The 25,026-nt window shown below is 36.8% G+C and overlaps 1 protein-coding gene across 1 annotated transcript; it reads right to left on the reverse strand.

Moving 5' to 3' along the window:
* Positions 1–57: 57 nt before the first annotated feature.
* Positions 58–5,201, reverse strand: LOC123884827. The gene is made up of 5 exons (XM_045934060.1): positions 5,046–5,201; positions 4,358–4,937; positions 2,888–3,377; positions 2,603–2,684; positions 58–354 (listed from the first exon to the last, which is right to left on the reverse strand). The coding sequence occupies exons 1-5, from the start codon at positions 5,088–5,090 to the stop codon at positions 133–135; spliced, it is 1,419 nt and encodes a 472-aa protein (XP_045790016.1). The 5' UTR covers positions 5,091–5,201; the 3' UTR covers positions 58–132.
* Between the last annotated feature and the right edge of the window lie 19,825 nt (positions 5,202–25,026).

The following is a 25,026-nucleotide window of genomic DNA, read 5'->3' on the forward strand; positions in this document are numbered from 1 at the left end:
CAGTTTTAACAAAATGAAATTTTTGAATGTAAATCATGAGATAAAAGCGATTAAGCTAACTTTCGATTAAAATCAATTTCATAAAATTAATTCAGTCAAAATCAATTTTTGTTAACACAAAACTAAATACATTTAATAGTTGTTATTGCAAGGGAAGCATCCACATGAATTGTGCCTAGAAAATTGAGAGTTATGCCTATGAATAATCTTTTTAGCATGTTGAGTTGATTTTTCCATTTGCTCTAAGTGCTGTTGCCTTGCTGTTTCTCTCCATTCCTCAGCTTTCCTATGAACCACTGACATCCTCTTCATCAACTTTTCTTCTAGGTTTGATCTCATCTTTTGGATTTTCACCTATAAATAAATAAATAAAGCATGCTTAGTTTCAATATTTTCAACTTTGAAAGTTAAGAATTTGCTTGGTAATGTGTAATGCATTTTTTTAAACAGATTTGTAGTTTTCAATGATTTTGATGACTATGAAACATTTTATAGTATTGTATTGTTAAGGTTTGAAAAGATAATATAGTAGTTTTCAACTTGGATTTTGTTTTTATTACCATTATTAACATTATTCTTATGGTCTGTATATAGTACATTGATTCCCTAGACTACAATTTATAGTCTAGCTGTCCAATATATATTTCAATTTTTTTAATAGTTCACTATGTGAAAAAAGTTAAATAAACAATGCTCCTTGCATGAAATCACTGTATAGAGTGATACTCAAAACAAAAACACTTGATATTCTTGAGTGGTCACGTGACCAAATGATTTGGATCGTCACGCTCACAAAAGTGAAATAAAATAAATAAATAATATTTTCTTTTTTAAATTATTAAATAATTTGATATTATTTTGTGAATGTGACTAAATCCAAATTATTTGGTCATGTGACCACATAAGAGTATCTCAAAAAACACTATCTAAAAAGTTAAATATTGTGCTACCCAATTTATATTGTTGAGTAGTATACTCCCTCCGATTACTTTTTAGACTCATATAATGTTAGACGTATCCAGTCCAATTTATTGACTAGTACATCCAACATTCTATGAATCTAAAAAGTAAAGTTTTTCTTATAATAAAAATCGGAGGGAGTATTAAGAGCAAACCACTTGGTTAATTCTTTTGTTGTTTTAAAATGCATATGACAATTCATATTGTGCAATAATGGTTATATTTGACGGTACATTTTGTATTCAAGTTGACAAAACTCTAGCTAACTCAAATACTCCAAGTTTGGCACTAATTTCTGTGTAATGTTCACATGTGCACTTCAATTAAAAATATCTAGTAAACATTAATTATTTTTATGGGTTTTTAAGGATTTCTTATTATTGAAATTAGGGAAGCATGTTGAGGAAAATCAGAAGTGGACTATAATATTGACTGGTCAAGAAGAAAATACTAATAATTAATAATGGTATGGTATCCATTAATTGGGGGTGGTGGCTCGAGGAATTAAGCCAACAACATGCCCTTCTATTGTAGTCAAAAGTTCATACTAGAATAGAATCTTATGTATTAGTACAATACAAAACTTGTACATGTATATATAATGTATAATGTACTATTATGTACTGAAAAATGGCCTTGGATTCTACATACTTTTGGACAACATGCTACCATATGTGTATCACACAAAAAAAAAAATGTCACCTAGATGGATCAACATTCTCTGCACTCGAAATGAAATGTCCTAAATTGACGGACCAGGATTCCATGTATTCGATTTTTGGGTGCAGTCGTGCAGTCATTTCATTTATAGCCATCCGATCAAGATCGGACGGTTATGATTTAAAACTGTATTTGTTAACTGAGTTTATTTAAACCGTTCGATTGTGATCGGACGGCTATAAGTCAACTGCATTGAAATTTTGACTGCACATGATCCATTTCCTAAATTGACACAATCTTTATCTTGAGTATTGTGAGATCCGGATTCTTTGTAGTGTGACTGCATGTAGTCGTGTAGTCACATGTTTCTGACTGTTTGATCTAAATCGAACGGTAAAAAACGTGAGACTGCATGACTGTACGTAATTACTGACTATATAGGATTCAGATCCTACCGTTCGGTCCATTTTTTAAGATTGGTATTTTGGATTTTTAAAATATTGACATCTGCGTATTTTTGTCAACCGGCATATCTTAATCCAACGTTCATCATTGCATTGATTGTGTAAATACAAGATACTCCGAACTACAATAAATCCATTTTGATAAACTATCGTATAGTATTTTTGACCTCGATAAACCCTTGGATCGAGATCAAAGATACATAGAAAAACTTAATGTTGGAGTAGTTGAAGCCACAAACATTTTTTTAAAACCATTGGATAATAACCAAAAAAGTCTCATAAAAGAGGTCTAGTAATGTGGTCAAAGATTCTAATGGGGTATAGGTTGGGCATGATCCATCACCAAACTATCATTAACAATAATAAACATATTGTACTTTAATATATTTATTTATTGTTATTTATAGCTTAGAATAGTTTTTGGTATGACATTATTGATATTTTCAAGTGAAATTTAATAATTGGTTAACTAAAAACCATTGAAAACTAACCAAAATTCATGAAAAGTAATGAAATACCTCAAGTTTTTTTGACCTGGCTTCTGCTTTAGCATTTTGGAGGTTTATCCAAGCTTGAATTTTTGCTTCTTCTCTTTGATACCTGCATCAATTTAAATCACAATATTTTAAAAACCGAACATTAGACCGGCGAGACCTATTGGTCAAGGTTCAACCACTTTAAACTGCTCGAATCAGGATAAAACTTTGATCAAAATGCTCGAATATATCGTATCATAGATAATATTGGTTCATGGTACCATCTGGTTCGGTTTTTAAAACATTGATTTTGTGAGGTTTAGTTACCTAAGACAACACTTGTTCTTCTCCTCTTCTTCCCAAGTTGCAGCTATACAATCAGAATCAGCTTTCAAACTAGCATTATGTCTCAAACTTTTCGATATTTCCTTTTCCTCCTCTTCACTTGAACTCCAATTTGGTGCAACCAAATCATACTTTGTTGTTCCATATTGTAGTTTATCAAAATGACACTCTTCTAGCTGAATAACATCGTTGCAATCGGCGTTAGATAATGCCAACGGTCCTGATCTACTAGCAGGAGTGTTATGGCGTGCAGGCGACGAACTCTTGAATGGTGTGTGACATCTTGAAGTTGTGGAACTTCCTAATGGAGTCATCTCTGTGCCAGCATCTTTGTGTTTAACTTCATGAACCACTTCTGTGAAAGCATCATTCATGGAATCACATGCTTGATTTCTGAATAAGAATCCTTCTTTTGTCGGTTCCGAATATCTGAATTTCGGTAAAATTGGCTCTATGCTGTCTGTGAATTTATCTGCATTGCAAAATAGTTGTTGAATTGATAATATAATTTGAACTTCATTATTTAGACTCAAGATTTTAGAAGAAAAAGGTCTGCAACCATAATTTGGGTCGCGGCATCGAGGTTTTAGGTCACATCGACTGCAAGCATTAGACTACAATTCTTTGTGATGCGACCATAGCCGTTACGACGGCCACTAGCCCTGTCATTCCAAAGCCCAATTGAAAGAGAAACTTGGGTTCTCTTCCCATTTTCATACATCAGCTAATGCTTGACATTGGAACAGAATGAGTACAAGCTCATCAACAGCTCAAAAGCTATGAAGCACCGACATAGACACAATCGCCGAACACAACACTAATGACACATTGACCCTAGTAATAATTTCAGAAAAATATATTAATTGAACGTAAACACAGGTATCAGTGTTGCATACAAACATATGAAGAACGGACACAGATACAAACACCAGACACGACATGGACACGCCGACGCCCATAATAATTTGAATTTTTTTACATAATTCAATGTAATCACAAGTGTCGGTGTCGAATACCACCAACATGTGTCTGACACCGGGACACATATAATCCATGGAGTGTCCGTGCTTTATAGATACCAACACACATTAGTACCAACACACATTAGTACTACATAGTTCAAAACACAAGGAGATTAGAAAAACTAGAATTTTTTTAACTTCAACCTACCTACAATTTTGGGTCAAGTCAATGAGAATTGAGTGCTAATAAACTCATGATAAATTAAGACAAATTCATAATTTGCCTTAAAGCAAATGAAACTAGTAAAGATGAAAAACTTTTAAGAAATACTAGTAAAAAAAAACTTTGGAATTTAAGAAAGACAAAAAGAAAAAAAGAAGCATAATGATAAAGATTGCAAAAAGTGTAGAATGATAATAACAAAGAAAGTAAATGCAAAGTTGTAAAGAAGAAAAAGGTCAAATTTTGAAGTTAAGATAATGAACCAACCTTTTAGTACTATGTCTGTTGGACATGAGATCCCATTGAAAGCTCCAACAGTACTATTATTGTGGTCCAAAGTTGAAGAAGAACATTGAAAATTAGGACCAACTTTAGACAACACTTTTTCTTCAATGACCCTTGATTTTACTGAAAAATCTTCACTTTTTTGCTTAAAGCTATTATCACATTGTCTTGAGGATTCTGAAGATGAAGCTTTATGAGCTGGTGAGTCATGACAAGAAGTGCTTATAAGCCATTTTTCAGCATCATCCCATTTAGATGGAAAACTTTTTCTTGGAAGATTGTTTCTTCCAACAATAGAAGAAGATGAACTGAAGCTGAAAAGTGGTCTACCAGGTGTAGAAGGTGCTTCTAGTTTTCTTATTTGTGTTATAGAATCATTGCTGAATCTTCTGTTTTCTGCATTGATATTTGGAAGTGGTAAAGATTTGACAAACTCAGATGTTTCTTTTAGGTTTAGTTTGCAAAGAGGGTCAATGAAATCATCAATAAAAGGGTTATTGTTGTTAATGTTCTTGTTTTTAGTACCATACATGTTCATGTTCTTGTTTTCAAGGGTTGGTTCCTGAAATTAGAAGGAAAAAAAAAAGATAGTTAAAAAAAGAAAGAAAAGATGAAAAGGAATTGAAGGTAAAAGATATGATTTTTAGTATGTTTGTGTAAGAAGTTGTACCAAGAAAGATGAAGGTTGAATGAATTTGTGGCTAGGGAGATCCATGGCCTTAGTTTGAGGGGTCACTGATCAGTGTTAAGGAAATGGAGTTTCTAACTATGGAGGGAAGTTACTATGGCTAGTTTGGTTGGTTACCTATCTTTATTGGTTAATAGCTTTTTATTTATTTTGACTTTTCATTATATTAGTAAGAAATTTCATTTTTATTAAGTAGTTTGTTGGCTAAAAGTTTTAAGTGTAAGGTAGATAAATGGGATGATTGAGTTCGAGCCTGACCCCGTACATATATAATGTAATGTCTCTGTCAATTGAATTAAATTCACGTGACTTTGTACGAAATTTCTACTGCATATAAAGTGAGTTCTTCTCTTCCAACCAATTTTTTAAACACATGAATCATAAATCAAACTTTTTATCACATATTTAAAATGACCAAAATTCTAATATTATAGGTAAAAAAAAATAATGTTATTGATTAATCAACAAAACTTTTAATTAATTATATAACAATAATACAATGTGATTTGATATTTATGTGTATTTTTAAAAAATGTGTAATATGAAGAATTAGAGGTAAAAATTAAAAGATAGATAGATATAAATACATTATGTAATATTACATACAATACTTATAATTTTTTATTTTTTAAAGACTCAATATCTAGCTAAAGGCATGACTAATTCGAGAACATTATTTAACCGGTGGAAGTTCATTTAAAGTTAGTGTCCTTCTACTCCGTATAGATTAGTCCAATACAACGGATGCAGATTATGTGCAATCAAAAATCATGACTGCATGCAGTCAGCAAAATCTGGAATGTCCGATTGAAATCAGACGGTTCAGGTTTTAAAGTTAGATTTTTTATTATTTTAAAAAATAAAACTGCATAAAATCTGTGCCGTTCAATTTTGATCGTACGATTGGAAATTACTGACTGCAGCCTGATCGCATGGTTCCTGAATTCATGGAATCCAATTCCTCTCCTCTCACCTTCACTAGATGAATTTATGTGAGTTTTACCGTACACGTTTAAACATTGAACTTAATATTATGATGATGTGTGAAGTTTGAACAGTGAGTCAGCAGAAATTAAGTAACCATGAGAAACAGTGGAACAAGATAGTGAAGAAGAAAAAAAGTACAGACATAATTGGAACCAGGGGACTAATAAAATGAGTCACATGTAAAGAAACCAAAAAGACAGTCCTATTTAGACTTTGCTTGTCTTCTCTCTTTCCTATATCGAGAAGAAGGATTGGATTGCATGAGGAACAAGACAAAACTGTTCATCATCAAAAGAAGAGGGATCTTTCTTTTAGGACAAATAATTTACTAATTTTATATATTTTTAATATTTTTTAAATGAAAATACTAGTACTACTACCAATGTGGAATTGGATGGCTGTCATGACATGACATAGATAGAAATCTCATAGGAGTAAATCAAAATCAAAGGAGAATGAAAAATGATAAAGAAATCATAAGTAGTTCAATATTGTCAATAAATTTCATCTAATCTAAATAGAATGTATTTATGAGTAAATTACATTTTTGATTTTTCTATACTAAAAGAAGTATAAATTATCCTATTCTTAAATAAATAAATAAAATCATGGGAGATTAATTCAATTGACGGAGACATTATATTATATATGCAGGAGGTCGGAGTTCGAACTCCGATCATCTCATTTATCCAAGAATTCCAAATATTAATGACTCACTCATTCTAGAGTTAGAAAATTTTACTCCTACTCTCACAAATCCTGTAAAAACCAATTTTACCCCAAACATTTTTAAGAAAAAAAATTATCATCGCTTTGTGTTTTCTCAAAGTTTGAATTTTCCAAACACATTTATATTCTAGAAAAGTCAAAATTTAAGTTTGCTTGAACACAAATGTATTTCGATAAAGTTGAATTCGAGTATATCAATAAATCTTAATTCAATTTTGCCGAAATAGAAATAAGTTATGACAAACATATAAGAAAAATGAAAGGTAATTTAGGTATTTTAAATGATTTGTGAGGGTAAATGTATAATTTAAATGTTAGGATGGAAATTATTTCAAAGTCAATGAGCATCTTATAAGATAGGCCCAAAAGTGAAGCCTGTCCGGCCTTTGCTTCATGGTCCCTTACATGACCTCTAACTTTTTGTTAGGCCTCTTTAGGAAACAAACATTAATTTTTTTTGACGGAAGCAAACAAACATTAATTGAAATATACCTATCACGTTAAAAACATTGCTATATACTAGTCCCACACCCGTGCGATGCACAGGTATTATGTGGTATTTTATATTATAATGTTGAAAAATTATTTGTATAAATTGTAACGATAAGTGTTGTGAAAATAATAATAATAATAATAATAATAATAATAATAATAATAATAATAATAATAATAATAATAATAATAAAGTGATGTACTTATCACTTCCTCCAACCAATATATTTTCAACCTTATCTTTTGATCCTTCTTCAACCAATTTTTTTATCTTTGAAACCAAACTATTTCCCAAAGTAGCAAGAATCTTATATCACACGGGATGATCAAAGTAAAAAAAGGGAAAAATTCAATAATAATAAAAAATATCAATAGAGATTTTGTGAAAATGTGAGAAGTATATCAAGATAGTACATCACTTTTTCATCAACAAACAACATATTCATAGACGTAACCTCAGTTTGGTTTGTATTTGTCTGTTACATTTCACACATGAACAATTCGAACTTTCAACTTTAGATTTGTTTTTCCAGCTACTATAGCAGACACGTGAGGGTAGATAGGAGCTATAGTTTGAAAGAGTAATTTTTTTTAACTAAAAACTAAACTCAATAGAAATGTAATTAAGTCAATAATGTATACACTCTTCGTATTTTTTTTGTGTGACTAAATTATAAACTCTTTGTTGTTTCTATGAAAATGGTTGACATTTAAATAGGATAAATGTTGAAAGAGAATTCAACTATGCTCATCTTCATTGTCACTAAGGAGTGTTATAATAATGTAGAAAAGTGTAACATCTTGTGACATCAATTGTTGGATAATTGGAGAGGTATAATTCAATAATAATGTAGAAAACTATTTAGATGTTACACTTTTCTACATTATTTTATATTATAAAATAAGGAAGTGATGTGGCATTATTGTGTGATTTAATTGGATGTAAGTGGGTGATGTAGATTAAGGTTAAGATGGATAGTAGGAGAACTATCTAGGAATTATATATATAGATTTTAAAGGTTTAAATGCAGTTTTGTTCCTCTTATTTTACAAAATGCATAATTTTGATCCTCTTATTTTATTTAATTTAATTTTGGTCTTTATATTTTATTTTGCGCAATTTTGGTCCCATATTTTAAAAAATTTAGTCATTTAATCTACCTCTTCATTTAACCTTCAATTTTGATGATCTGACGTGGCACATGATACATGTTTATGTTTAGGAAAAACACGATGAAGAAGAAGGAAAATTGGAGGATCAAAATTGAAGGATAAATGAAAAGGGGGACCAAAAATCGGAAATAATTTTCAAAACGCAAAAAAAGATAAGGGAACCAAAACTTCTCATTATTCAAAATAGAGTGACCAAAATTGCGCAAAATAAAATAGGAGACCAAAATTGTGCATTTTGTAAAATACGGTACCAAAACTGCATTTAAGTCTTTTTTAAAACAATTTTCTGATCTCTATACATAGTTTGAACCTCTATTATGGTGGCAAAGAGCAATTTCAACATTTATAATCTACATCCAAATTTTAAAATGCGGATTTATAAAATAAAGTTTTTGTTGCTAGACTGGTTTGGTAGATATTGATATTCATGGAATGTCATTGCCATAGCCTAGAGTAAACATCATTTAAAAATCAAGCATTAAAAAATTACAAATAAACATCACTAGCCATTCAAAAAATAAATAAAATACAAAATAATATTGGATTTTCTGTTCACACCAATTTTTTTGGTAGATATTCACATCATTTATTACAAGTAATATTATGAGTGAAGAAATGAGAGGAAAATCATGTAATTTCCTTAATAAAAAATGAGTACATAACCTCTATATATAGGAGAGTTACTTAGGATAGTTAAATACATTATATTTGTACATAGGATAGTTACTTACTTGTACTCTAAGTAACAGCTATATACTATCTCTTAACTAACATCTATCTTCTCCAATTCTTTCTCTTTATCTCTTTGAACCTCTTGGTGTAAATAACTAATTTTTTTGGGTGTAAACTAGACATACTAACCTTCCGATCGAATTGACATTTTGCATTGCCAAGTTTTTAGTTAGGGTTTGTCATTCAAAATAATATGAGAAGGATATTGGAAAGGGTAAATATTACCCCTTAATACAAAGACTTTGCTATTTAGTATGAACAAGAAAGCACAAACAGATAACAACATGCACACAATAACTCTATTATAATGTTAAAATAAATTAAATTATAGTAAACATGACAAAAATGAAGCATAATCCAGTAGTTAGTAGCTCTCACAACTATAATTTGATTTTTACGTTTCAAATGATTATATCGAGGAAGGAATTATGTATACAATTTTAAGTTGGTATCAAAGCCTCTATAAGATCTGTGAATCCACTCGTAATACCACACGTCTGAATCCCAAACTCCAAGCATACTTCAGACCTTCAAAAATACCCCACAACTCAGCCAATATCTCTCTACTTCCTACACTTGTTCACTCAGTCTCTGGAAATTAAGATTATGAATACCTCTATTGCGCCAACCCATATCGCATGACAAGCAGTAGCCCAGAAATCCGACCAAGTTGTACACTATTCTGATCACCACCAGCTCTTTGTAAATTATGACCAGTCCACTCCAATAGACTGAGATTGAAGAAAATTTCTTGATCTTGACTATCCACACTATTAAGCCACAAACCCATATTGTAGGCGCTTGAACTTGTTTTGCATATGGTTTAGAATACTTTCTAAACAAATTAAAATATGGTATATATAGATTCAAGAATTCTATCTTGTGGATATGACTTATAAAAAAATGTTGTAGAGGCACAATACACATGTACGTGTAATATTACAAAATATGATTACATTATTTACATCTTAATTATTTTTTATTTATTTCTTCTAAAAGAAATTGATAAGCGACTGCTTAGGATCGTCTTGAAAACAGGTAAAAGAGGAACTTGACCCTAACCGCGACCTGCCGGTAGAACCAAAGTTATCAAGATATAGAGGAACTTGACCCTAACCGCGACCTGCCGGTAGAACCAACACTATAAAGTTCTTATCTCAAGAACAATGTTCTTATCACAAGAACAAAGAAAAAGTTCTCACAAGAGAAACTCTCAAATTAGATTATATTCCAAGTTGTCCTTTGAGAAGTACATGATAGTCCTATTTATAACATATCCTTACATAGTAGGATTTATTGTCCACTATCATTCATTCATTATAGACCTTAGAAAATTCCCACTAACTTGCTTATAAATTCCTACTAGCCACTATAATGACTTAGTGCACCACTAGGAAGCATTTAGAAAGGCTAGAAGGAAGCTAAAGGTCATCTAAAAACCTTCTTAATACCAAAAACGAAAATTGCCATAAAAATAAAGAAAATTGGACTTAATTGTTTATTTATTTAGTCCAATATTATTAGACACAAAATAGTCCAATGATGCTTCTCAAGATGTGAATTGGGCTTCAAGTTGGGCTCAAGCATCTTCATCCAATTGTAAGAAATTGAGCCAAGTTGGTTCAGCCTCCGAAGGATATCGATATTCTTTTTCTTTGATCTTGATGACTAGACTTTGTAAGGCTTGATTCATCCTCATAGTCTTGGTAGGACCTCCTATCTCATGCAAAGGATCTTTAGATGAGTTGGTTCCATCAGAAATAGTATTAGGCTTCAAAATTTCCATGCTGGCCTGGCAAAAACATCTCATTGATAGTTAGTTGAGCTGCCAAGACCCCATCCTCCACCATCAACAAAATGTACTTATATTTATTATTTTACAAGTTGTGGATTAAAAATAATATAAATATTTTGTCAACAAAAAATATAAATATTTAACTATTTTTATCATTATTTATTGATGTCATTCTTAAAAACTACTACTAGATTAAATTATTAGATTATTTATTTTTCAAGGATTCTACTACTCATGAAAGAAATTCCTAGAAGTGACACTTTTGAAAATGCACAAATTTTTCAAAAAAAAAGAAGAAAATGCACAACTTTTATAAGATCGAGAGGATTAAGCGTACTTATTAATTTTTATTTTTAATGAATAACATTTTTACTTAATTGTGATTGGATATAGTGCCAAATTATAAACTAAGTAATTAAATTCAAGTTGTTAGTGAAACTCTCCTTAAGACAAATTATTGAGAAGAAGATGTTCGAACCCAAGATATCTAATATACTAATAAAAAATTCTTTCAAAATAAAAATAATACAATAAACAACTAAATGAGAGGCAGAGAGAGGAGCGCCGCCCCTAAGGCTCACTTAGGGCGGCCGTTTCGGTCACCGCCTTCACCGGAAGTAAGGCACAAACGGAGGGGAGAGTCAGCGGATAGCGGGGATTGGACTGAGGTGAGTTATCGACGTTCGAAAGCGCTCCGACAGGTAGAAAGAGGTCATGACAGGACAGAGCTGCATTCGCGTTATCAGAGAAGAAATCCAACGCTTTCTAATCCTGGGATCAATTCCTTGAACGACGATCAGCCGTGGCCCATCAATTTCGCACGCGATCACGTCCATGATAGAAGGAACCATTCGCGATTCAGCAGGGACCATCACCGCCATCGCCTTCGATCAAGATTCTCCCACCGGCGGCGATCGCACTCTGTTTTTTCCCGGCGGCGATCGTACTCTGTTTTATCTAATAACGATCTGAGATTGGATAATAGACTGCAGGCAGGACATCGGCAGAGCAGGGCTTCGCGCCGACAGCACGTTAGTCCCAATCGTTGGCAGCAAAGCAAGGATCGTCAACATAGGCGTGAGAATTCCCTTAGTAAACAGCAGCGTACCTTTGGCCATAAACGTGGTGATAATTGGAATCAGAATGGTAATGAGAAGGATGAATGTGGAGAGGATAATTATGAAACTGTCAAGTTGGGGTCTGAATTCAAAGGGTACGTTTCCTTCTATTTTACAAATTTCCCGTATCAATTATCAAACTTCTATCTTCGAAAGGGTTTCGAAGTATGTGGTATGCTGGAGGATGTTTTTGTTCCCAAAAAGAGAAATAAACGAGGCCAACCTTTTGGTTTTGTAAAATTCTCTAACGTGAGGGATGTTTCTAAGCTGTTACGTGCTCTTAATAATGTTCATTTTGGCCATTATTGTGTTCGAGCTAGAGTAGCCAATTTTGACCGCAATATGGTGTCGACGGGTCAGAGACGGATTACAGTGGGACCTGATTTGACGAAGGGTAATAATAAGTCTGTTTCGAAAGAAGGCAATGTTATTGTCTCGCAAAAAGAGACTTTATGTGGTGTTGATGTCCGTGTTGCTCCTATGGGACTGCAGGTTAAGAAAGGAGTTGTCATGGATGCTGACACGGAAACCAATGATTCTGGAGTTCCGGGAGCTATTCGGGTGGGTGAAGTTGTAGTTCCGGTAGGTGCACGTAAGGAAAAGGCAACGTGTCGTAAGGTCCAGATGCAGGAGGGAGGGATCAATCATAGTCCTACGACTCCGTTGGAAGCAACTGTTAAAGGAAAAGACTGTCAAAGTCTCATGCGGAGTTACAGGACTGAGGCCGACGATGTGACGTGGGCACAAAATGGATTGGTGGCGACAATTTGTAATGGTGAGGCGGTGTCAGTTGTGCAGAGAAGAATATTGGACGCCGGTTTTAACGTTGTGACCCTCATTCCTTTGGGGGCTGACAGGGTTTTCGTTCGAAGCTCGGCAGGTGACGATGTTTTGGCAGTGTTTGAAAGTGCTAAAGAGTTCTTTCAGCTCATCTTCTCGAGCTGGACGCGTTGGGATAATATTGTGCAGCCCTACAAACGTGGGGCCTGGGTACGTTTGTATGGTATCCCGCTGCAAGCTTGGAACGTGGATTTTTTCAAGTTGTGCGTTTTTGAATGCGGTAGTTTTTTACGTGCGGACTTATGCTCGGTGGAAAAGGAACGACTTGATTTTGCCCGTATCTTGATTGCAACGCCCGACTTGGAAATTGTCAACAGAGTAGAGTTTATTTTGGTGGATGGACTTCAGGTTGAGGTTAAAATAGTAGAGGAATGGGGTTGCAACCTTGGTGAGGATATTTGCCTTTTTGAGGATGACGGTGAATCGGAGGTGTACCAATCTGATCAAGAAGAGGACCAGGGGGACCCGGAAGTTCGATGCCATGTGGACACTATGGTTGATAATCTCGTAAAGGGTATGGAGGAAGGAGATGATAATGGGTCTCAAGAGAATTTTCAATTATCTTTTTCGCGAGGTGGCGTGGGGGGTGAGAATGAGGATGATGGAGAGGCTGGTGCGCATTCTTCAGCTCCAGGGGTGGAGCATTCTGTTCGGAGCACCGGTCCCGCCTCTGAGGTAGGAGGTTATCCTCTTTCTTCGGGAGGACAGGGTAGTGTTGAAATTTGCTCGCCAACTAATGTTCGGGGGTGTTGTAACGGCGTCGGAGGGCAAGTTGGGTCAGCCCCGACCCCAAAAAGGGGTGACCGTGCAAAATCATGCCCACCAAGTGTGAATCGATCTATGTTATCGGGGCCTTGGAGTCTGGAATGGTTGCACGACCTTAATCAAGGGGATGCAGGGGTGATTTTCTCTGCTAGGAAATGTTCCCTTAGAGGAGATCGTAAGGGCAGATGCCTGAAGAAGAGTGGGCAGGAGGACTCTAACAGGAGAAAAGGAGGAGGCGTGTTTCGGCATACGGTATCTAGCGTTAAGAAAATAGCCAGAATGCCTGATAAGGATCGTGCCGAGGTGTTAAAAGTTCTGAAAAAGAATGAGCGAAGCCGTCGAGTCGGGGTAGTGGTACCCAAGGCGTCCGGTGTGAGCCGTCAAGTTTCTTCTACCGTGTCCTCATCGGCGACTTCTGGCACTAACGATTGGCAGCACTGGGTGGTTATGCGGGGGAGTGAGCAGGTGGTTGCGGACGATGTCAGAGCGGTAGGGGAAGCTATAGGTGTGCACCTCAAAAGCGACGATGCGAACATGTTTAGTACGCTTTCTAGGAAGGGTAAAACAAAGCATACGACATCGGGGAAGACACAGGGAGTGAGTAGTGGTCGATGAAGATCGTTTCTTGGAATATTAGGGGCCTGGGGGTTTAGCGAAGAGGCAGGAAGTTCGTAAGATGATGGGGCAACAAAATCCTTTCTTATTGTGCCTCCAGGAAACTAAGCTGCAATCTTGTGATGATTTCATTTGTTCGTCGCTGTGGGGAAATTCTTCTTACGCGTTCTCCTATCGCCCATCGGTGGGTGCGTCTGGGGGCTTGTTAACTTTATGGGATTCAGCTGAGGTGGAGGTGTGGTCTTCTGAGTGTTCTGAATATGTGTTGTGGTGCCATGGTCGTTTCGTTAGGTCTGGGGAGGAGTTTTATTTGGCTAATGTTTATGCGCCTTGTGATTCTGGGGCGAAGCAGGCTTTGTGGGACTCGCTTTTAGTGAAAATGCAGGCGTTGGGGAGGTCAAGGGTGTGTGTTTGCGGGGACTTTAATGCTGTCATGAGTGTTGAGGAACGTCTTTCGGTTAGAGACGGGTATCGTTCCTCGGACCATATTCCTTTTAATCGCTTTATTGATGACAACTCATTGATTGATTTACCACTGTGCGGACGAAAGTACACTTGGTTTAAAGGGGATGGGCGTTCCATGAGTCGCTTAGATAGATTCTTGCTTTCTAGCGAGTGGTGTTTGTCTTGGCCTAATTGTACACAGGTAGCCCGTATGAGAGGATTATCTGATCATTGTCCCTTGGTTCTGGCTACTGATGAGGAGGACTGGGGACCTCGTCCCACAAGGATGTTGAAATGCTGGAAAGATATCCCTGGGTATAATATGTTTGTGCGTGAAAAGTGGAATTCTTTTCAACTTGATGGATGGGGAGGATTTGTGCTTAAGGAAAAATTTAAATGGATTAAGACGGCTCTGAAAGATTGGCATACGACTCACACCCAGAATTTGCCTAGTCGGATTGAGTCTCTGAAGGACCGGTTGGCTATGCTCGATGAGAAGGGCGGTGAAGAGGCTTTATCTGAGTCTGAGTTAGCGGAGTTTCATGGGGTTTCGTCGGATTTGCATTCTCTTTCTCGGTTGAATGCCAGTATCTCTTGGCAGCAGTCTCGATCTCGGTGGCTCAATGAAGGGGATGCTAATACTAAGTATTTTCACTCGATCCTGGCGAGTAGAAGAAGGGTCAACACTATTTCTTCTTTGCAGGTGGATGGCACCGCGGTGGAGGGGGTGGCTTCTATTAGGCAGGCAGTCATATCTCACTTTGCGTCTCACTTCAAGGCCGTTAATGTGGAGCGACCAGGGGTTGAGAATCTTTCTTTTAAGCGGTTACAGGCAACGGAGGCGAGCAGTTTGATCAAGCCTTTCTCTTTGGAAGAGTTAAGGGCAGCTGTTTGGGACTGCGACAGTTATAAAAGTCCGGGTCCTGACGGTATCAATTTTGGTTTCATTAAGGACTTTTGGCCTAAGATGCAAGTTGACATTATGCGTTTTATCTCGGAGTTTCACCGTAATGGTAGGTTGACAAAGGGTTTGAATGCCACTTTCATAGCTTTGATCCCAAAAGTTGAAAGTCCCCAAAGGTTGAATGACTTCCGACCTATATCGCTTGTGGGTAGCCTTTATAAAATTTTGGCTAAGGTGTTAGCGAATCGTCTGCGTCTTGTTTTAGGAAGCGTGATCTCTGCCTCTCAGACGGTGTTCGTGAGGGGTCGGCAGATTCTTGACGGTATCCTTATTGCGAACGAGGTGGTGGATGAGGCTCGCAAGTTCAAGAAAGATCTGCTTCTCTTTAAAGTTGATTTTGAGAAAGCTTATGATTCTGTTGACTGGGGTTATTTGGATGCTGTTATGGGGAGAATGGGTTTTCCAACTCTGTGGAGGAAGTGGATTAAAGAATGTGTGTGTACGGCTACAGCATCTGTCTTAGTCAACGGTAGTCCGACTGATGAGTTCCCTCTTGAGAGGGGCTTAAGACAGGGGGATCCGTTATCTCCCTTTCTCTTCTTGTTAGCTGCGGAGGGTTTACATGTGATGATGGAAACGATGGTGGAGCACAATCTGTTTACAGGTTACAAAGTGGGTGAGCTGACCCCGGTATCAGTGACGCATCTTCAGTTTGCCGATGATACACTGCTTTTTGGGACGAAGAGCTGGGCAAATGTTCGTGCGATGCGGGCTGTCCTTGTGTTGTTTGAGTCTATGTCTGGTCTACGGGTTAACTTTCACAAAAGTATGCTGGTAGGGGTTAATATTCATAATTCTTGGTTAGGCGAGGCGGCGTCGGTTCTGGGTTGTAAAGTGGGAAAAATCTCTTTCCTTTATTTGGGCCTTTCTATTGGAGGTGATCCGAGGCGCTTAGGTTTTTGGGAACCGGTTTTGAATCGTTTAAAGAATCGTTTATCGGGTTGGAGGAGTCGCTTTCTTTCTTTTGGTGGCCGTCTAGTTCTGCTTAAATCCGTGTTGACCTCTCTGCCTGTCTATGCTCTTTCCTTCTTTAAAGCTCCCTCAGGTACTATCTCTTCTATTGAATCTATTTTGATTAAATTTTTTTGGGGGGGTAGTGAGGATTCTAGGAAAATATCTTGGATTAACTGGAAAACTATATGTTTGCGTAAGGAGTACGGGGGTTTGGGGGTTAGGCAGTTGAGGGAGTTTAACTTGGCCTTGTTAGGGAAGTGGTGTTGGAGGATGTTAGTGGATAGGGAGGGCATGTGGTTTCGAGTGTTGGCAGGACGTTATGGAATTGAGAGGGGTAGGTTGTGTGAGGGTGGAGCGCGTGTGTCTACGTGGTGGAGGGAGTTGGCGCGTATTCGGGATGGTGGAGGTGAGATAGGGGGAGGGTGGTTCAGGGATCATGTTTCGAGACAGGTGGGGGATGGGTCCGACACTTTTTTCTGGACCGATCCCTGGGTGGATGGGACTTCGTTGCAGGAGCGGTTTGGGCGACTGTTTGACCTGGCAGTAAACAAATCGGCTTCAGTGGCTGAGATGTTTATGCAAGGTTGGGGGGCTGGAGGGGAGGCGTGGGTGTGGAGGCGTCAGTTGAGGGCGTGGGAGGAGGAGATGTTGGGGGAGTGTCAGTCTTTACTGCTTACCCTTTCTTTGCAGGATCATGTTTCAGATAGATGGTTATGGCAGGCTGACCTTGACGACGATTACACGGTTCGTGGTGCATATCAGCTTTTGACGTCACAGGATGCGGTTACTTTGGATGATGCGTCAGGTCTTATTTGGCATCGTCAGGTTCCTTTGAAGGTTTCCATCTGTGCCTGGCGACTTTTGCAGGACAGGTTACCTACCAAAGCAAACCTGGTTACTCGAGGGATTTTATCTGCGACGGCCCATCATTGTGTTTCTGGTTGCGGTGAGGTTGAGACGGTTCAGCACTTATTCCTTTCGTGTAGTACTTTTGGTGCCCTTTGGTCTCTTATCAGCTCATGGATTGGCTCTTTTTTGGTGACTGCTCAGACTCTTGCGGATCATTTTGTTCAGTTTACAGCTTCAGCGGGTGGTCTTCGAGCACGACGTTCTTTCATGCAGATCATATGGCTTGCTTGTGTGTGGGTTGTGTGGACCGAAAGAAACCATAGATTGTTCAGAGGCTCAGCATGTTCGGTGCATCATATGTTGGACAAGATCAAAACTTTTTCTTATAGGTGGTTGAAAGCGACGAGTAGTACTCTAGTTTTGAACTGCCATAGTTGGTGGTCTAGTCCTTTGACTTGTTTGGGCTTTGTTTAGTTTCTTTTGGTTCTTGTGTTTTTGACTCTATTGTAACACTTCTTAGTCTTTCGTGGCACGTCTTTTGCTGTGTAGACTATTTGATTCAGTATATATATATATATATATATATATATATATATATATATATATATATATATATATATATATATCTCATTTTGGCTTGTTCAAAAAAAGATATCTAATATACTATTCAATTTTTTTATAATTAGATCAAATCTATGGCTTATTACAATCTTTTAATACCAATTATTTGATTTTTGTTACAAGACCAATATTTGATCTTGAACATCGATATCAATTATAAAAACATATTTCCACCAATTAATTGACTTGACACATTTGGTAAGTGTCCATTTGAAACGGCGCCTTGCAAGCATGGACTACCATTTCGTATACGACTCATCCATTGATTATTTATTTAACTACAATAACAAAGTTAATCCATTACCTCAAATAAAAAGAAAAAGTTAATCCATTAATTTTGTACTATAATTTGTTAGAGATATGCTAAGTTCTCCTCACAATCAATACACATAGTGGCTGGAAATGTATCCTACGAATATATATCATAAAATCATATATATTATTGACATACGCAAGAATCTAGATTTAAATATGAGATTATTCACATATAAAATATGCGAGTTTAGCTACTAAACTACTTACAAGAAAAAAACTATTCATATAAGTCGAAATTTACAACATGAAATTATGTAAATTTTGGATGAGATACTTATGTTGTTAAGAAGCAATAATTAAAATGCAAGGCTTCTCATACAAGAAATGGTTTATTAAGAAATCAATCGTTAGTTGGTTCAGTGGTGATTGACGCTGAACTTGGTAGGGAGGACCGCGGTTCGATCCCCCGCAACTGCGATCGAAAGGAGACTGAAACCACTTGATGCCAGAACTGGCCCCCGAACCAGATTCAACTTGTGGTGAAAGCAAAAAAAAAAAAAAGATTAATTAAGAAAAGAAAATTGCACCCGACCCAACCGACTAATAAACCAAAGAATCTTTTTGTTTTTCTATTTCTAGGAAAAGTGAATCACAAACTTAATTCCTTAATTTTAATAGCACGTAAAGTATACTATCACTATCCCATATACACATAAAAAATTTGTATTTATTTCATCCATAAAAAGAAATATAAATGTATAAATGTAAATAGCACGTAAAGAAACTTATCATTATGAAACTTATCATTATGAATGAAATGCACTAAATTTGCTTGCGTCAAAAAAAAAAAAAGAAATATAAATGTTCTTTTTTTTTTTTGACGCAAAATATAAATGTTCTTTGAGAATCCGTAAAAAGAATTATCTCTTCTAAAAATATCCATAAAAAGAATTATTTTAAAGAATTTATTAAAAGTATATCTTTAAAAGAATTTATTTTAAAAATATAAATCAAATATTTGTTAAAGTGATAAATACAAAAAACACTCATTAGCATTTCTTTATTTAATTCATAGTTAGATGCAATGGCATTATGGCATGCTAAGTTAGGTATTTAAATTCCCTTTCAACAATAGGTTAATGAATTATAAATGCCAAGTGGAGTACGATAATTAATACGTTCTACTATTTCTTTCAATGTATCAACGACTTTAGTGCACAATAAACAATTAATCATGTACACCTCACACTGCATTTGCTTATGAATTTGGTTTTCCACTAATTTCCTTGTAGATTCGAGGTGTATATAATTAAGGTATCCAATTAAAAAAACTATGATGTATTGACAATGACATTGTTGTCACTAGCAATGCCGATGTCATCGTTATTAATATTATCATATTCTATCATCAAAAAATATATTATCATGATGTTTTGTTTTATTTAAAAAATCACGATCGATCATAATAATAATAATATCAAACATATACCGAGTCGTTGTCACAATATAATACTATATTTCACTTTGTTATTTTGGATATATAACTCCGTTATTCTTTTTGTAAAATTTATTTTGCATTAAGAGATCAAATTGATAGACTCTGATATTATATTAAATTTATATATATTTAACTTTATTGTTCATTTTTTGTAAAAAAAAAACTTTATTGTTCGATTTTTAGAAGAAGGATTTATAAGATAAATATATCAATTATTACGGTGAACATATCAGAATTATAATGATTTGGCATAACTTTTTAAAAACTACACTTTATAATTTCTATAAAATCATGGTTGATTACCATAATTATAATTATAGTGGATCACCGTAATTCAAATATACTATGCCAAACATTCAATTAATTTTTTCAATACTTTGATCGACCCACAATTGAGTGTTTACTTGAAGTGTTTTGTAATCACACTCATCCCACTTTTGTAGCTCCAATTTCAGCCACAAAACCACAAACATATAAGTTACTTTACCTAAATCTAATATTAACGATATAAATAAATTACCACAAAATAAGTGGAGTCACATTTCAATAACTTTTACACGAGTGCGAGTTTGATGACAAAAAATTGTGGGTTTAAATGATTTTATTTTTAGATAAATAATCTAATCAAAACTTTTCTTTAATTGTTTTTCCAGGGTATAATTATATACTACTTTTAAAAAAGTTAGCATGCTTTTATATATATATATATATATATATATATATATATATATATATATATATATATATATATATATATATATATATATATATATATATATATATATATATATATATATATATATACTCCCTCCGTCCCAAATTATAAGGGAAAATAAAAAAATCACACATATTAAGAAAAAGTAAACATTGATAATTTGAAGTATGTTTTTGTGGGTTTTTCTTGGAATAAGTTGCATAGGAAGATGTAAAAATTGTTGCAAATTTGCCTTGAAAACGTGAAAAAAAACAACACTAGTCTGCTGTTTTCCGCCCCGGGCGGAAAAACCTGTGTTTCAGGCGGAAATTTGAAGCAGGAAAAGGGGTGCTCTCTGTTTTGGCGCCCCAGGCGGAAATTTTGGTGTTTCAGGCGGAAATTACGCCTCAGGCGGAAAAAGCTGTGTTTCGGGCGGAAATCACTGCAGGGTATTTAAAGGGTCACGTTTTCTGTTTTTAAGGGCAAGTTTTGAGGGTTTCTTTCACCAAAAACGGCGGCTAGGGTTAAGAGGGTTACTCTTGGTTCATCTCTAGGTTTTGGGTGTTGATTCTTTCATCTTGTAATCACTTATCATTGAAATCTCTTGGTCACGGGAAGAGATTTGGGAAAAGGGTAGAATTAGGATTGAAGTCTAATTCTTGCAACTCTTTTGTATTGAATCGTTGTAATCAAGATTTTCATTGATAGTGGAACGGAGAGTGGCTCTCTCCCCCAGAGTAGGTCGGTTTTGACTGAACTGGGTAAACAATTGCTTCGTGTTCTTTACAATTTTATTACTTATCTTTTGTTCGTGATTATTATTGCTATTTCCACGTTTTGATTGCTTATTCGATTTGCTCCACACATCAAAAGTATTATTGGTGTGATTATCAATCCGAATTCACAACAATTGGCGCCCACCGTGGGGCAAAGGATCAAACGAATTAAGTATCATGGGTTCTAAGTGGGAGATTGAGAAGTTCACCGGTAAAAATGACTTCGGTTTGTGGAAGGTGAAGGTACGGGCAATATTAACACAACAAAAGTGTGTTGAAGCATTGTTGGGCATATCGAATATGCCAAATACTCTCTCGAACGCAGAAAAGAGCGAGATGAATGATAAGGCTTTGAGTGTCATTATCTTGTGCCTTGCGGATAATGTGTTGAGGGAAGTAGCTAAAGAAAAAACTGCGGCGGCTATGTGGACCAAGCTGGATGCGTTGTATATGACGAAGTCTTTGGCACATAAGCAGTGTTTGAAAGAACGATTATTTTTCTTTCGAATGGTGGAGAACAAGCCTGTGGTGGAGCAACTTTCAGAGTTCAACAAGATCATTGACGACTTGGCGAACATTGACGTGAATTTGGAAGACGAGGACAAGGCCTTTCATTTGTTGTGTGCTTTACCCAAATCACTTGAAAATCTCAAGGATGCGTTGCTTTATGGCAAAGAAGGTACTATCACATTGGATGAAGTTCAATCAGCTTTGAGGACCAAGGAGTTGACAAAGTTGAGAGACTTGAGGGTTGATGATAGTGCGGAAGGGTTAAATGTGATGAGGGATAGAAGTGAGAACGACGGTAGAGGAAAGGGGAAGAAATATGGGTCCAAGTCTAGGCCAAAAGGTGATAATGGTGGCAGGTTCAGATGCTTCTATTGTCAAGAACCGGGTCACTTCAAGAAGGACTGTCCTCAGAGAAGGGGCAGCGGTAGTTCGTCAGCTCATGTTGCCGTTGATGAGGAGGAAGGCTATGAGAGTGCGGGAGCACTCATAGTCACCTGTTGACACTCATAGCTTGTTGATCAGCCTGGAGAGGCGGTGGTAATAATACTCAACATCAGCCTGGAGAGGCGGTGGTAATAATACTCAACATCAGCCTGGAGAGGCGGTGGTAATAATACTCAGGATTACGTTCGAAACAACAACCTTATTACTGTGAGAATGCGGATGTGCTAGTGTGGTGAAGTTGGGAATCAATGGAGTTGAAGTCATGGACTTTGGATGCTCCGATCACATGTGTTTTGAGGAAGGAGTACTTTGAAGCCCTGGAGCTAGTTGAAGGTGGAGTTTGTTCATCTTGGCGACGGGAAAAGCTTATAAGGTTCAAGGTATGGTTGAATTTCTTTCACACAATGCGAGGTATTGTTCTTGAGCTTTGTTACTAGTTGTGATTCTCATGGTGTGGATAAGTTGTGAAACTTTGGTTGGTTGTTAGTGACATTGGTTGGTTTTAGTTGTACTAGTGAAATGAAGTTTACTAGGTGGTGGAACTAAACCGGGAAGTGTTGGAGACTAACAATGACTTGATGTGTGTTTCGAAGTAGTTGAAAAAGTTTTACGTTACAAGGTGGAAGACATGGTGGATATACCGGTTTAAGGCTTTGGTGGAGGAATCTCGGTTTGAGGTGGAGGTACACCAAAGTGGTATGGCTATGAAGACCTTGTGTGGAAGCAACGGTGATCAAGCTTGGTAACTTGCTAGACTGCTGGAGGTAGTTGGACACAAGGAGAGTTTGAGGTTGCAGCTTGTGAAACCACCTAAAAATTCCAAGGTTGGTTGGAGGCAAGCATATCTTCAAGAGTACGGAAAGCTACAATCCGGGGTTTGAAGAGGGTATGGTTTAGCTTGTGTATTGTCCTAAAAATCCGAGGGCAATTGGAGGCAAGCATTTTTCGGGAGTACGGAGAGGTAGACTCCGGGGGCCGAAGAGGGTGTGGTGTAAACAAGTGGAGAGAGCAGCACGGTGGTTGATGGGAAGTTGGCATCACCATCGTTTTAAAGGCAAGGTGGAGATTGTTGCAAATTTGCCTTGAAAACGTGAAAAAAAACAACACTAGTCTGCTGTTTTCCACCCCGGGCGGAAAAACCTGTGTTTCAGGCGGAAATTTGAAGCAGGAAAAGGGGTGCTCTCTGTTTTGGCGCCCCAGGCGGAAATTTTGGTGTTTCAGGCGGAAATTACGCCTCAGGCGGAAAAAGCTGTGTTTCGGGCGGAAATCACTGCAGGGTATTTAAAGGGTCACGTTTTCTGTTTTTAAGGGCAAGTTTTGAGGGTTTCTTTCACCAAAAACGGCGGCTAGGGTTAAGAGGGTTACTCTTGGTTCATCTCTAGGTTTTGGGTGTTGATTCTTTCATCTTGTAATCACTTATCATTGAAATCTCTTGGTCACGGGAAGAGATTTGGGAAAAGGGTAGAATTAGGATTGAAGTCTAATTCTTGCAACTCTTTTGTATTGAATCGTTGTAATCAAGATTTTCATTGATAGTGGAACGGAGAGTGGCTCTCTCCCCCAGAGTAGGTCGGTTTTGACTGAACTGGGTAAACAATTGCTTCGTGTTCTTTACAATTTTATTACTTATCTTTTGTTCGTGATTATTATTGCTATTTCCACGTTTTGATTGCTTATTCGATTTGCTCCACACATCAAAAGTATTATTGGTGTGATTATCAATCCGAATTCACAACAATTGGCGCCCACCGTGGGGCAAAGGATCAAACGAATTAAGTATCATGGGTTCTAAGTGGGAGATTGAGAAGTTCACCGGTAAAAATGACTTCGGTTTGTGGAAGGTGAAGGTACGGGCAATATTAACACAACAAAAGTGTGTTGAAGCATTGTTGGGCATATCGAATATGCCAAATACTCTCTCGAACGCAGAAAAGAGCGAGATGAATGATAAGGCTTTGAGTGTCATTATCTTGTGCCTTGCGGATAATGTGTTGAGGGAAGTAGCTAAAGAAAAAACTGCGGCGGCTATGTGGACCAAGCTGGATGCGTTGTATATGACGAAGTCTTTGGCACATAAGCAGTGTTTGAAAGAACGGTTATTTTTCTTTCGAATGGTGGAGAACAAGCCTGTGGTGGAGCAACTTTCAGAGTTCAACAAGATCATTGACGACTTGGCGAACATTGACGTGAATTTGGAAGACGAGGACAAGGCCTTTCATTTGTTGTGTGCTTTACCCAAATCACTTGAAAATCTCAAGGATGCGTTGCTTTATGGCAAAGAAGGTACTATCACATTGGATGAAGTTCAATCAGCTTTGAGGACCAAGGAGTTGACAAAGTTGAGAGACTTGAGGGTTGATGATAGTGCGGAAGGGTTAAATGTGATGAGGGATAGAAGTGAGAACGACGGTAGAGGAAAGGGGAAGAAATATGGGTCCAAGTCTAGGCCAAAAGGTGATAATGGTGGCAGGTTCAGATGCTTCTATTGTCAAGAACCGGGTCACTTCAAGAAGGACTGTCCTCAGAGAAGGGGCAGCGGTAGTTCGTCAGCTCATGTTGCCGTTGATGAGGAGGAAGGCTATGAGAGTGCGGGAGCACTCATAGTCACCTGTTGACACTCATAGCTTGTTGATCAGCCTGGAGAGGCGGTGGTAATAATACTCAACATCAGCCTGGAGAGGCGGTGGTAATAATACTCAACATCAGCC

The sequence above is a fragment of the Trifolium pratense genome, linkage group LG5 (assembly GCF_020283565.1).
Source record: "Trifolium pratense cultivar HEN17-A07 linkage group LG5, ARS_RC_1.1, whole genome shotgun sequence".
In the NCBI taxonomy this organism is placed as follows: Eukaryota; Viridiplantae; Streptophyta; class Magnoliopsida; order Fabales; family Fabaceae; genus Trifolium; species Trifolium pratense.